This window comes from Pristiophorus japonicus, chromosome 13, assembly GCF_044704955.1.
Source record: "Pristiophorus japonicus isolate sPriJap1 chromosome 13, sPriJap1.hap1, whole genome shotgun sequence".
In the NCBI taxonomy this organism is placed as follows: Eukaryota; Metazoa; Chordata; class Chondrichthyes; family Pristiophoridae; genus Pristiophorus; species Pristiophorus japonicus.
In genome coordinates, this window is record NC_091989.1 from 128684124 (window position 1) to 128699757 (window position 15634).

The 15634-nt window shown below is 39.8% G+C and overlaps 1 protein-coding gene across 3 annotated transcripts in view; it reads left to right on the forward strand.

The window, feature by feature from the left end:
• The window catches only part of rpgrip1l (RPGRIP1 like), a 291830-nt gene that overhangs the window by 108438 nt on the left and 167758 nt on the right, over positions 1-15634 (forward strand). For all 3 annotated transcript variants that reach the window (XM_070897996.1, XM_070897997.1, XM_070897998.1), the window contains exons 11-13: positions 3496-3602; positions 3865-3915; positions 4519-4698. In XM_070897996.1, the coding sequence (XP_070754097.1) occupies positions 3496-3602; positions 3865-3915; positions 4519-4698 (338 nt within the window). The remainder of the gene's footprint in view (positions 1-3495; positions 3603-3864; positions 3916-4518; positions 4699-15634) is intronic.

The window sequence follows — 15634 nt, forward strand, 5'->3', positions numbered from 1 at the left end:
ATAGTAATGGAAACAGCTGCAAAGATTGGCTTCTGTCTGTTTAACTAATAAACTACTTGTTTAATATCTATGTATAAGTCTAGGCAGGACCTCTCAGTCATTTTTTACTTTTTTATGAGTTGTACCCTTATTTTTAAGTGTGTTATATGAAATGATATTGGTGTAAAGTTCGAGTGTGTAACTCGCTCCTCTGTTCTTGCAAAGTTGAATAATAGGAATTAAATATAGATATGCTTTGTTTTTTTCTTGTATGAATGCCATTAGTCTTTAGTATATATCCACTTAACCCTATTCGTTTCCAAATAAAATAGTTCTGGGAAAATATTAGGTTCATCACTGAGATTTAGATTGTGACATCAAAAATAATTTACTCTGTCACATAAATTCCAATTTAATTAGTGCAGATGGTAAAGTATACCAAAATATAGGGTGTAAAATTAAATTAAATTACACTCCTTTTTTGGAAAGCTGCCATTAAATAAGGTTTGAAAGACATCCATATTATCTTTAAGCCATTTTAAGGCATATTTATTGCTATATTGCCTTTTGGAGTCTGCATAACATGGCAAAAACATCACATTGAATCCTCCATCCTGATAATAAAAAATGTTGCATAAGCAATAGGTGCTTAATAGTTAAAATTGAACATAAATATATTTTGAAATGTTCAAGACTTTATAATGTGGACTAAAAAGGGTTAAGAAATGAGCATCTGTAAGATGTTAGAACTTTCCAGAATTACACTGTAAGCAAAATAATACGCTGCAGTTGTATCATGTTTTTAATTGTAGTGTCTCTGCAGAACAATTATGATATATTATTCTTTAAATAAAAAAGTCTGTTAAGGAAGTGGGTACAAAACTAAACTGCAGACTCCACAGAAATTGCACAAGATAGGAATGATACTTTTATTAACAAAATAACTGCAATTGTCATAGTTTTTTTATGCTTACAGGGATTTAATGTTTGATTAGATGAACATTTTAAATAACAGCAGATACGATATATTAACTGCTATAAAATGTATTTGTTCATATTCTAAAGCAATAATTATTTTTATTTTTATTTTTAATATATTTAACAGATGTTAAAATAATTTTAAAGGGTATAAGAAAATTAATATATAATTTCTCCAAATGCAGCTCTGTTTGTTATTTCTGTTAGTTATCTATATGGGAGAAAAAGTCTTTGAAGACCAGGCCCTTAAAACTATCACCAAGCTCATGGTCTACAGGGCCGTAGTAATACACGCCCTCCTGTATGGCTCAGAGACGTGGACCATGTACAGTAGACACCTCAAGTCACTGGAGAAATATCATTAACGATGTCTCAGCAAGATCCTACAAATCCCCTGGGAGGACAGACTCACCAACATTAGCGTCCTCGACCAGGCCAACATCCCCAGCATTGAAGCACTGACCACACTCAATCAGCTCTGCTGGGCAGGCCACATAGTTCGCATGCCAGACACGAGACTCCAAAAGCAAGCGCTCTACCCAGAACTCGTCCACGGCAAACGAGCCAAAGATGGGCAGCGGAAATGTTATAAGGACACCCTCAAAGCCTCCCTGATAAAGTGCGACATCCCCACTGACACCTAGGAGTCCTTGGCCAAAGACCACCCTAAGTGAAGGAAGTGCATCCGGGAAGGCGCTGAGCTCCTCGAGTCTCGTCGCCGACAACATGCAGAAATCAAGCGCATGCAGCGGAAGGAGTGTGCAGCAAACCAGCCCACCCTTTCCTTCAACCACTGTCTGTCCCACCTGTGACAGAAACTATGGTTCTCATATTGGACTGTACAGCCACCAAAGAATTCATGCTAAGAGTGGAAGCAAGTCTTCCTCGATTCCGAGGGACTGCCTATGATGATGATATGATGACTATATGGGTTGAAATTCATATGATCTCTTATTTACACATGTGAGGGGTCTAACGCCTTTTTAGGCAGCCATCAGGGGTGCCTGAAAAATGGCACAATTCAATTTTGTGTCGGATATCTTTCAGGCATCCATGGGGTACAGGACATTGGTCCCCAAAACTGGGCCTTGTCACACCCGTTTTATACCCGAAAAGGGTGCAACAAGGTCCAATTTCTACCCCATATTATCTGTTGTTGACAAGTTGTATCAGACATTAAGATTGCAATTATTTGTGATCAATGTTTCCTTTAAGCTGCACGGCTGCGTAGCGCTCCAGGGAACCCACTCAGCAAGTTTTCTGGCTTTAAAATTTTAAAACCGTACATGCGCAGTACTTTGAATGGCATGCGTGGCACTGAAAACATGTGTAAATTATTTAAAAATGTTTACTAAAATATCAAATAATGACTCTTTGGAATAAGATGCCCTCAATTTTAAATGAAGCATTTATTTTCTTGCTTTTATGAGGACTGGAGTCATAATGTTGGAAAAGTGCAATTTTTGACTTGCCCATCTGGTGAGAATGCAGTGATTCCACTTCAGCGTATGCCTGATTAGTGATCCAAAATCAAGTGATCCAAAATCAAGGGAGCCAAGCCACTTTCCATTTGGAATCAATTAATATGTTTAGTTGTAAATTCATGCCAAGCAAATACTTTGGTGCCTAGATTATATGTTTGCCATGTTCACAGGCCACAATGCTCAAATTTGGCAATTTTGAGCACCATGGGCGGAACTTTAAACTTAAGCATGGGTGTAAAACGGGCAATATCGGATCAGCCGCCCATTGTACAACCCGCCTGATTTTCCTTTCCACTGACTTCAATGGAAAGGAAAATCAAGCGGGGTGTATAAAGTTCGGCCAATCCAATATCACCCGTTTTACACTCCCTCTGAAGTTGAAACTTCCAGCGAATATTTTCAAAAGAATACTAACGATGGGATAGATTCCAAAATAGGGTAGATTATACATGGTCTGTGGAATGAGTGTGCCATACTTTCTTGTTTCTTAAGTTCAAAAAAATCTGCTATTTCACAAAGTAATATTTTGGTTTACCTGTTGTATGATACAGGAAGATTTCATAATTATGATCTCATTTTTTAGGTAGGCTATAAATCAAGATAGCGTAATTTCACGGCCTTTCCAAAAAAAGTGTTGATGACCAGGCACACTGAGCTAGGCTCAAATCTTGGGGGTAGAAAGTACTTATCCCTAAAATCACTGTTGTCATTTACAATGTCTAAGAACATTCCAATTAATTTAACAAGTAGCAAATTGCTGTAAAATCATTGGGGGAAGATTTTTTTTCTATCGGATATTTGTAAACCTGTTTCTAAAGAGCGGTTTTACTATTTTGTTATATATAACGCACACTGAAAATGTTCTCCCAGTATTTTAAAAGGAATTATAGGGAGCATAAACTGTTCAGGACAGCAACTGTGTTTCCTGCGGGCTTCTCCTGATTTCTCTTGGATACACTGTTTTAGATACTCTCTTTGTTACATTTTAATTTTAACACATTGTTGTCTGAGTTTGCTTTTCTATTGTTCCCATTTATTGTTTGATGAATGTCAGAACAAAATGAGCGACTCTCCCAGGAGAACAAAGAACTACAGCTGCACTATCTGGAACACAAACAACAGCTGGATGAACTAAAAGATCGTATGAAGTTCTTCACCAAAGTAAGATACTTACCTGAACTGAATTTATATGTGCCAGAATGTGACAATGGAAGGCTTGAAATGTTTTATGCATGGCATAAGTACACCAGCTTTATGCATCGTAAAGCCTCAGAAAAAAGAATGTAAAAATGTGATAGTTTATTTATTCATGATATTCAAACCAAATGTCATATTTGGTGAGAATCTACTATGTTATTTCCAGTTATCCCTGTATTATTCATTTCCATTTAATAATGCCCTTTATTGACTCTTTTAATTTCAGGAGAGTGATATTGATGTGGCTGAACTCAGCGAAGCACTGATGCTCATAAAGGTAATGTAAAGAAGTTGATTCCTCTTCCAATTCGTGCCTGCTTTGTGGTCTAATAACAATCTGACCCTCGTAAGCCCTGATTGGAGAGACTAGCATTTCAAGAAGCTAGCTAATTCATTGGTGAACCTCCAAGTGGCTAATGTAGCTTACTCAAATATTTGAAAATGTCAGAAAGAGCAGGGCGAGTAAAGTCATTGAAAAGCAATATGAAGTTTATTTAGACTGTTAATATTTCATTTTTATAATAAAGGTTAATTAGTCCACATCCAGAAATATGTGCATAAATATATATATTTTTATTAATTTTGTTGAGAGTTTGTCTTTTGGGAGATAAGTATTACAGCATATTTTGGACTTTGAAGAGCAGGACAGAATTATAACCTGGTGGTGACACAAAAATACTGAGGCAGACCTCAGGAAAATTACAAATGATGTTGAGCCATGAAAAGCAAAAATACACAATAACAAATCCAGCTGTACCTTTCTGTGCACTATTTTGCGCTTAGCCATATTGTAGCTTTTTGTGTTTGTAATGAGGTGTAGAAAGCTGTACTGGAAAGGAAGGCGTGTTTACATCAGTCATGCACTTTACCTTTGTTGTAGGTTCGCAAGCTTCAGAAGAATGGAAATCTTGAATTTCTGGAGAAAGTGGAGGACAACATTAATAAAGATTTGGAGTGCTCACTGCGAGAGCTCCAGGCAACGCATGCAGAAACTGTTCAGGAACTTGAAAAGACAAGAAATATGTTATTTATGCAGTACAAGATTAATAAAGATTATCAGGTAATTTTCGATTTTAAAAAAAAGTAACAGGTATCTCAAACACATTATTTCAGTGGGATGAAGCACATGGAAGGATACTATGAAAGGATGAGCTAGATGACTGGAAACTTGATTGGAGATATTCAAATAGGTTTTCCCTATGCCAGGGAACCAATTCAAGAACATTCTTATTTACTAGTCCCCACCTCATCGCTCTAACCTCCTCCAGTCCGACATCCCAGCACATGACCTTCAGTCCTCTAGCCTGCCATGCATCCTCGTCCCCGCCACTGCACCATCAATGGAGGGTTTAAGCCATCTGGTGTACACTCTCGAAAACTCCCTCTCTAAATCCCTTCACCTTGCTACTTCTCTACTCAGCCTCGTGTCAGCCTTAGCTCACCTCTGAGTCAGAAGGTTATGTTACCTACTCCAAAGACTTACGCACATAATCTAGGCTGACACTTCAGTGCAGTACCAAGGGAGTGCTGCACTGTTGGAGGTGCCATTTTTCAGATGAGATGTTAACCCAAGGCCCCGTCTGCCCTTTCAGGTGGATATAAAAGATCCAACGGCATTATTCAAAGAAGAGCAAGGGATGCCTCCAAGTTTCTTGATCAGCATTTTTCACTAAACCTACACCTAAAACAGATGATCTAGTAATTTATTTCATTGCTGTTTGTGAGACCTTGCTGTGTGCAAATTAGCTGCTGCGTTTCCTACATTACAACAGTGATTACATTTCATTGGCTGTAAAGCAGTTTGGGATGTCCTGTGGTTGTGAAAGGTGCTGTACAAATGCAAGTTCTTTCATTCACATCCTTTTAAATAATGCTTTAAGTAATTTTGTTATCAGTTTGGTGCCCTTTTCTGATCTGTGAAGCATATTGGAACATTTTATACATTAAATGCGCTATGTAATCACAAATTGTTGGTGGATAGGTAAACTATGTCTGAATTGAAATGAATCATTGTAAATACTCTGAGATTTTAGTGCCAAATATCTTTTTCAGGAGAATTATTAGATTTTTAGAAATTGACTACAGTAATGTCTGTTGTTATAACCGATTAAACATATTGGGGTAGATTTTCAACTTGCCACATAAGTATAAAATTGTTGCTGCAGATTAACTGGCCATGATAAAAAAAAAACACTTAATTTTCAAAAATGAACGGATGGTTGGTTTTGTCTTAAATGTATAGTAAAACAGTTCTAATATGGTATGCGCTGTTTTAAGACTTGCCTGAATCTCTCATATAAATAACACCCAATTTTCTAGTCTAACCATCTTTGCATAATTATTTACAACTCCAGGTGCAAACTCAGATAGGTCTAGGAATAACTCCAGTGTTGGGGGAGGAAAGTTAAATGTGAGTGAAATTTAAAAGGATAGGGACAATTAAAAGTGAGTGTCACATGTAGGGGGACAAAAATTTAGAAAACTTCCAGAGAGCATTAAAAGGCATCTGAACCCATCAGTAACATTTGCCAAGGCTGAAGGATCAGGGGTTTAAGAAGTGGCAGACCAGGTTGAAGATTAAGAAATTCTTTAAGTACCGGCATGAGTCTGTAGACAAGTGATGGTGCAGCCTAGCACCTGGCATCTTCTTTAATGGCTGGTGAAGTCGAGGTGGTGCTGCCTAAGATGCTTGGAAAAGGTTTTTCTCTTCCAATCCACAGCAAAGGTCAACACTGTTACATGTCTTCAATAAGGGGCAATCAAGTTTCAGGCCACAGCAGATTGTTATTATCCCCGTATAAATGTACGCTTTATGCTGTATGTTAGCCATTGGTGTGTTTGAAGCAAATGGCACAAGTCAGCATCTGCTCCTCTGCCATTCCAGGCCAATACCATGGGTTACCACAGTCACTCCCAGATAGGTTTGCCAAAGTCCGCAGAAATACTGAGTGGCATTTTGGCATGTTGTGTGATTGGGCTGTTTCTGAAGAACCTTCCAGCATAAATGTTCGACAAAAATTCATATTTCATTGTGATGCCGCCGGGAGATCTGCTGGCACACTTATCTTTGGAAAGAGGAGCCTCCATCAACAACGTCTACCAAAGTGAAGCATGCTTTCTCTGCAGATGTGGGGGATGTGGGTATCAGCAGGAGGGCATGCAATATCTCTCGGGCAGCCTAACCGGCCAGGTATCCCTCCATTAATCCCGCTCTTTTTCCACATTAAATCAGAAAATTCTTGGGGCAAAACAAATAACAGCAATTGGCATAAAGGTTCATGAAAGCTTAAGTATTAGCTGAAACAAATGCAGGAAGGACCTTTAAAAGAGCTAATACATTTATCGTTAAAAACCTGTGGACCTTCTAAAAGCTCTCCCACATGCAAGTCCACCCCAGGCCTCCTCCCTGCTAGATTTCCGTGCGTGTATTGGAGACTCGGTATGCATCCCACCCATGGGTCAGAAAATAGCACCGAGTCCTTCCCCAACCCTGTTTGCATACATAAATGAAGCTCCTGTCTGATTAGGTCAGGAGCTTCAGATGCCTATCCTAGACCTGACCACAGAGTGGGGCCCCAAACCAGGCAGGAATCCAGTAGAACTGATTTCTAACAGATTTCTGAGCCTCTACTGTCATTCGGGTGCTAAAAAGGTGAAAATCAGCCCCATTATCTGGAACCATATGCAGTGTAACATGCTTTCTGATTTCTTTGAATTGAGCAATTTGTAAATTCTGAAGTACCAATCTCTAGAATGCAAACATTGCAAGATTTGCAGTGGTTTGGTTTGGATTTTGTTTATTCATCCTTAGTTAGATATATAATATTTTGCATGTAAGTTAATTCAAACATTATAATGTGTTTAGACAAGAAGTAAATAAAATCCAGTTTTAGTCCCTCTCAATTGTAATTTTATAACATTGTGAAAAAAACAGATGCCAGAAATATGCTGCAAAAGAAATCTATTTTCCATCAAGCCAGCCTATATTTTTTCAGTGACTGATATAATAAATTGTGGGCAGGAGAAGAGCTCTAGAAGTGTGACTGCCACGTATTGTGGTGAATATGGAAGTAATTACACTCTAAAAGTGGCAATTTGAATATTTTGAAGAGCCTTAAATATGCTGCCAATTTGATACACTCACAGATTAATGGAAAATAGATCGGACTACTGCTTATAACTACAAAATGCAGAAAGTCAAAGTGTTAGCTTGTTTTTGTGTAATTCATAGTGTAGCTAAATTGTTAAACATCAAGAATTGTGTCTACTTTAGGCAAACCTAGGCTTGCAATTCTGAATCAGAACATTTTTTTAAGAAAGCAGTTAAGTGAATGTATGGTAATTTTTCCCAATGAGAGAAAAATTGAATGCAACATTAAATTATGAGTTGCAACTGTTGCTTTAATAATAATATACCTGTTTTTTGTTATTGGACTAGATGCTATATAAAATTGCTATGTAGTAAAAAAATTAAGTAATTTAATTATTTGAAAATCGTTTTATAATAAAAGAGACTATTTGGATTTCTTTTCCTTCCAAGCTCTTGAAAAGATTATATAGACATAGTTATTAGAAACTAGGCATGTTAATAGCATCATTTAACTTCCACAATCAACCTGATCTTTAAGCCCAGTGAAAGGGAATGAAAACCGTTTTAAGTTTCTAACTATTCTTTTGATAAAAAGTAATTTATTTTGGATTCTATTTTCTCTTTACAAAATTCCATCAGTGATTCACTATATTAAATATCATGTATATAATAGATATGATAACTGAATTCTAGCATCACCGTGAAAACAACTAATTATATATAATTTAAAAGGGTTCTTACAGAATGTGAATAATGTTTATTTATATGAATACTGAAACTCAGTAATCCACCTACTTTTCATAACAACTGTAATGAATAAGAAAATGCGCATTCTGAAGCAATAAGAAACATATTTCAAATTAAATAAGGCAGTCAATTTAACTGGTGCCCAGACTAATCGTATATTATCATTTTTGAATCTGTAATTCTATGGAATTGTAACTTTATAAATGAAAAAATAACCCCTACATATAAAACAGAAGTGCCACCATATGTGAAATGAAGGTTGTAGAGTTTCCTTTTGTTCATTCTTGAATTAAGTAAATGGTTCATGAAGTTAGTACAGATATGTTTGCCATTTTAAAAGTGTGATCCACATTTTAAATCAATATGTGATTTTATTTTATATGCCCTGTTGAGTGAGATAATTTATTTAAAACAACACATGTATTGTGTTTGGCTTCTGACCATTCTTTTAAATTCAAGAGGCCCTCATCGGACAATATTCTGATGAGAGACATTGCTACCAGCCTATGTTGATCAGGCTTGTATACTGCCACTTTTAACTAGAAAACATAGTCCAATTTGTCAAAACTTGTCATATTCTGATACAATTCCCTCCAAACTTTTCATTTAATCCAGTTCTATAACAGTTTGATAATCTTCCCATGACAGTAAAATCGATCTACTAGAATTTTTTTCAACTTATCTCTCCATCAGATTGGTGCAAGAAAGTCTTGCAAATATGTGTAGGTACCGTATTATAAAATACTGCAATGTACTTGTAGATGTCCGGTAGCAGCAAATTGATAGCTCATTTCTTTAATGAGCTGGAGTAGCCTCATTCTTCAGTCCAGGACGTGCTGCATAGTTGCTTTGTTAGTAAACAATATGGAGCATTTTATAAGCAAAGCCCATGTATACTATTCTTATTTTAAGCCTTAAATCAGAATGATGCACATCATGGGATCTCGTTCAGATAATATGCCATAATCAACCAGTGGAAGATACATAAATACAAGGGCTCCGAATATCCTCAGCGAAAGGGGTGAACTGCGGGGGTTATTGCAAAGATAGAGATTTGCGGAGGTGAAAATATGGGCAGGAAGCGGATATGTTGGGTAGTTGCTCCATTCCATGAGGCATTGGGGTTTCTGGTATGGCTGGGCGTTACTGCGGCCACCCCATTACAGCCTAACATCAAAAATAGAGGCAGTTCTGATAGGGTGATGTCACCTGCCGGAATTCCCACCAGTCCCTTCTCCGGTGGTTCAATGTATTCTATAACAACAAGAGACTGGTGTACAGTACGTAACATTGGTGGATTTGGGTCCTGCACTTAGGCAATCTTCCGAGTTTCATTCAAACCACGGAGAAAGTGTCCATCTTTGAAAGGGCTAAATATTTCCTTATGTTCTTCATTTTCTGATGGTCCTGAAGCCAAACGGCTGCCCTCTGCCACAGATTTTCCCTCCCCTCCCCCCAGCCAACTGCTGTGCTGAGAACTATACAAATTACTTGGGTCCCCAGGAATTGGAAGGGATCGTGGGAATTTAGATTCAAGGCGAGTATGATACAGATTAAAGTAGTCAACATAATGGTCGTCAACATAAAGGACAATGGTCAGGGCTTTTCTAAGTACCAAAGAAGTGAAAGGATCGTCAAAGGGGGAATGGGACAATTTGAAGACGAAAGGTGTCATGTTGTACTGGGATGTTTCATAGCAGTTAGGGTAGGGTAAATTTTAGTATCTGTTAGATCTCGCCTGATGAGATCTTGAAACTTCTTCCAACACTGCAGCCAATCCTCAGAACAATGCTATTAATGTTCACATTGTTAACCATGTCCTCCCAGGTATCAAGATGCCCAGCCACAGAGAACTTCAGGAAAGATATTTTGGTATTAGAAGGCATACAGCTCAGATTCACCAAAATGATACGTGGGTTTAAGGGGTTAAATATGAGGACATGTTGCATAAACTTGGCTTGTATTTGCTTGAGCTTGGAAGGTTGACCAAAGGTCTAATCGACGTGTTTAATAAGATAAAGCGATTCAATAGAGGAAACTGTTTCCTATGGTGGTGGAGCCCAGAACAAGAGGGTGTAATCTTAAAAATTGAAGCGAGGCTATGCAGAAGTGATATCAGGAACCATTTTTTTTTTTACACGAGGGCTAGTGGAAATGTGGAACTCACTCTATCAGAAGGCTGTAGATGCTGGGTCAATTGAAAATTTCCAGACAGAAATCAAAAGATATTTGTTAGGTAAGAGTATCAAGCGATATGGAACAAAAGCACGTAAATGCAGTTGCGGTACAGAGCAGCCATGATCTAATTGAATAACTGAACAGATTCGAGGGGCTGAATGGCCTACTCCTGTTCCTATGAATTCTGCTTTTGGGTCTTTAATGTCTACTTGAACAATGGCTCTCATTGAGGTAAATTAGAAATGTAGTATGCCATAATAAAGATTACTTAATAAGGTTAATTCCACAACTTTGTGTTCCTGGAAAACTGTACTCCGAGGGAGCATGGGTTGGAGAATCAGGATTACAATGTTGTCACCCTATCTCTGACTCATGCTCTCTGTGCAGCTTCCCTCTGTGAGCACAGGATCATGGAATTATCCCCTGTATCTGCAGTATTTGATTTCTCTACTTACTGTATTGTGTGGTTGTGCATGAAAGAAGTAGAGAAATCCAGAGGAAGAAATTGAAGCCTGAGTTGCTTAGGGTCAGCTGTTCTTTTCCAATTTGAAGCAGAACTCATCAGTCAGTTTTGTCCTGCGAAATATATAAATTTTTGACATTGAGGTTGGATTGTATCAAACACTACCTTAAATTTGGGAATTTTGTCTCAAATCAAGACAATTTTTATAATTGTTCAGCTGGAATCCAAGTAAAGCAAAACAAACACCTACAATGTGTGTGTATGTGCTTGTCCTGAAAGTGGTGCATATTATGAGATTTAGATTGTACTGGACTGACGGTGCAGTCCGTGGATTAACAACTTATTGGATTTATTAGTGACTGTCTTATATTTATGGCTCCTATTTTTGGACTTCCCCACAAGTGGAAATACCTTCTTTATGTCTACCCGATCAAATGTCTTCATAATTTTAAAGATCTCTATCAGGTCACCCCTCAGCCTTCTCTTTTCAAAGAGAAAAGAGCCCCAGCTTGTTGACTCTTTCCTGATAGTTCTAACCTCTCAGTTCTGGTATAATACTTGAAAATTGTTTTGCACCTTCTCTAGTGCTTCTATATCCTTTTTTGTAATATGGAGACCAGAACTGAGCATAGTACTCTAGGGGCTAGATTTTCGGCAACATTCCGCCCATATTACCGCTCATTTTTAGGTTTTTAGATCAATACCGCCCATTATTCATTTTTAGAGGAAACTAACGCTCACTTACCGCCCATATACCGCCGGCGGTAATTTCGGCAGCTTATTATCGCTGGTGGTAAACTGAACTGCCCGCCCATCACCTGCAGATGATTTTCCATTCACTTCAACGTGCACTGCCCAAATACCGCCCATAATACCGCCCGGCACTAATTTCGGCATTTCGCCGAAATACCGCCCAAATTACTGCCAGCATTTTCTACCGCCCTGAAAAGTTGCACTTAACTGACCCGAACCCAGCAGTGTGGACGCCATTTTTTAAACGGATGTATTTGAATAAAAGGCTGCTTCTACTTGTAGGTAGCATTTAAATCATTCCTGAGTGTATTTTAAGGGTGTTTCAAATTAATACATATAATCTGAGTGTATAGTAGAGTATCTGCTTTAATTTTATGTTGAAGGAAAATTTAATTTTTGACAGTTTAGAGGACTTTTAAAGGAATGTGGCCTGCAATTTCTCAGCCAATACTGCTAACTAATTACATGCTGCAGAATACAGCTGGAAGGTTTATTGAAGAGCATTATGTGCCCAATCAAAGTGGCGGCAGACTGCTGAGGAGACCTTACACCCAACGCATTTACAAGGACAAGCGGTCGTACCTGGACCTGTCCGATGAAGCGTGCGTTAGAAGGCTGTGCTTCCGAAAGGAGGTCATCAATGAGATATGCCAGCTAATTAAGGGAGACCTGCAGCCTATCAGGACTGCACTGCTCGTTGAGGTTAAGGTGACTGCGGCATTTTCATTCTATGCATCAAGCTCCTTTCAGGCATCAACTGGCGTCATTTGCTGCATCAGCATGCCACAGGTGACAGAAGCGCTTTACGCACGCAGGTTTAACTTTATAAACTTCCCAAAGACCAGGGAGGCACAGAGTGAAAGGGCTTTGGGTTTCTCGAGAATAGCAAACTTCCCTAAGGTCTAGGGTGCAATAGACTGTACGCACATCGCCCTGCGAGCACCTTTAGAGGATACTGAGGTGTTTCGGAACCGAAAGGGATTCCACTCCCTGAATGTGAAGCTCGTTGTCGACCACAAGCAAATAATCATGGCAGTAAATGCCAATTTTCCAGGGAGCATTCATGATGCGCACATCTTGTATGAGAGCACTGTCTCCTGACTCAGCCACAAGGTCAATGCTGGATGCTTGGTGACAAAGGATACGGCCTCACCACCTGGCTCTTGAACCCCTCCGTAAGCCTGAGACAGATGCCGAGCATCGATACAATAATAGCCACACAACGCAATATTGTGAAAGACAATTGGAGTGCTGAAGCAGCGCTTCAGATGCCTGAACCACTCTGGAGGCAACTGACAAATACCACCCTGAGCAGGTCGCGGAGTTCATTGTGGTGTGTTGCATGTTGCACAACTTGACAATCAGAAGGGGACAAGAAATGCCACAGGGGACTGCAGGACCACCTCAGGACAGAGCGGATGAGGCAGAGGAAGAAGCGGAAGAGGAAGGGGAGGAAGAGGAGGTCGAGGAGGAATCTGGCGATTAAACCACGACACCACCCACCTCTGCACCACAGGAGAAGCCCCGTGGTAGTTACGCAGCAGCAAAACAGTAGCTCATAAATGAACGCTTTGCATGAATGGTTAAGAGTTAAGTTTAAACTTTAAAATGTCCATTGTTTGCAACCCTTGTATTGATTGTTGACCCCTCATTTTGTAAAAGTGAGTGAGACACTGCACAATAATTGTTAAGTTCAATAACATTTTATAAATTTTGAAAAAGGTTTTTTGTCAAATAACTTGATAAATAATAAATCATTCTTTTTAAAGTAAATTTGAAACAAATTAAAAAAATTAAACATTAGACTTTAAACATTAAACCCACAATAGTAAACAATTTTTCATTACAAAACACCCGCCGCACCCCATATCCCCCCCCAAAAAAACAGTAAAAAAAATAGTAAACATTTTTTCATTAAAAAAACGCCCACAACGCACCCCAGAAACAATAAACAAAATAGTAATCAATTTTTTATTAATATTTTTGGAATAAATAACCCCGCCTGCCCCCAACCTGCCAACAAATCTACCTGTGACCACCGCCTCCCACTTCACCCCCAAATGTTTTGGGGCATCACGCCTACCCCTGCCCAAGTTGCGACCAGTGCGTTGTGCAGCAGAGGGCTCCGAGCGCTGCTGCAGCAGTGGGGGGTGATGGTGGCAGAGCCATGTGTGGGGAATCTGGAGAAGATGCAGGGTCTGACGGCCCGTCTTCAGAGTCAGAAGTATTGCCATGCTCCTGACTCTCGTGTTGTTGGCAGTGGTGGTATGACACCTTGAGGTTCAGTGTCGTACACTGATTCCAGCAGCTGCCGCATGGGATCCACGGAATCGGCAATTCGGCGCATCACTGCAATTAGCGCTGCCGTAGTCCTGCGATTGGCGCGCTGATTGCGCTGTGATGTTTCCGGCCAGTCCACCTATGTCGACGCTTGCACTAGACAACACAACCATGTCCAGGTCGGCGACTGCCTGTCTTTGAGCATGCCTCTCCTGCCGACTCAGCCTCCGTGCACACCGCTTGGTCCGGCCACTTCCTCGAAGCCGAATCCATGAAATGGTCGCAGGAGTGAAGGACCCTTCAGTAGCCGCATACCCCCACTTCCACTTCCACTTGCGGCGGTGCTTCCTGGGGTGGGTCGGACAGCCCGATGATTTCGTCTTCATCATCATCCTTCTGTTCTTTGGTGTCGTCTGCGCTGATAAGTACCACAATCGTCACGGCGTGCTCCTGGTCAGCTCGAAAATATAGCAGAAGAGGTAAACAGAAAGGCAAGGGAGGGAGGGAGGGAGGGTCAGGGTGACATTTTAATGCTTACATTGCGCAGACATATGAAGAGGTGCAACATTACTACATTATATATCACCGAGAGACACTACATGCAATGAACATGCACAGATTTTACAGAGACTGCATGGCATTATAATATTTAATGATGGTCCCAGCATTACATTACATCACTTGGCATCATTTATATATTATGTTCACATGACTATGCATAGCCCGGGGATTATGCGTTACTTATGTGGTGCCAACACCGGATCTGCACCCCCCCCACGGGTGGCCGAGCGATTATGTGCCCCTGTGAACGCTGCGGCCCGCTCCTCCAGATCCGTGAGCTCTTTCAGCTCTGCAGGACCTCCTCCGCCTTCTCTCGCCTCTGTTAAAAGCATTTTTTTTCTGAAATGATGACAATAGCATGGTATAAGATAATTGCTCAGGTACTAGTCCCCACCCAATGCCTTTCAAACTGTCCCATTAATGCACCGTTAGCATGCAAGTGATGCATGATGAACACATCTTATTAGTAACATTGTTGATAATAATAATGTATAACACCAAGTTTAGCAAAATTAGCAAAATCACAATATGGTAGTTTTACATTTTTAGTAATGAGTCAGTGCATGAACAATGTCGTTCCAGCACTTGCAGCACTGGACTGGCCCCCGACGGACCTGGGCAAACGAGGACACCGCCTCGGCAATCTCTGCCCATATTCTCTGATAGACGGGGCAGGCTGGGCTTGCCACGACCACCCTGGGTCAATTGGTCCCACTGTGCCTCCACTTTGTGGACCAAAACAGCTTGAGCATCCACGGTGAACCTCTTCGCCCTCTTCCTTCCTCCTACCTTTGCCTCAGTCTCCACCTCGACCATCAATTTCTATTATGATTGTTTTTTATATTAATATTATTATTATTTATTTCTGATAGTATTTTTTGTATGTACCTGTACAATAATATGTTCAGCACACAAGAGCTATAT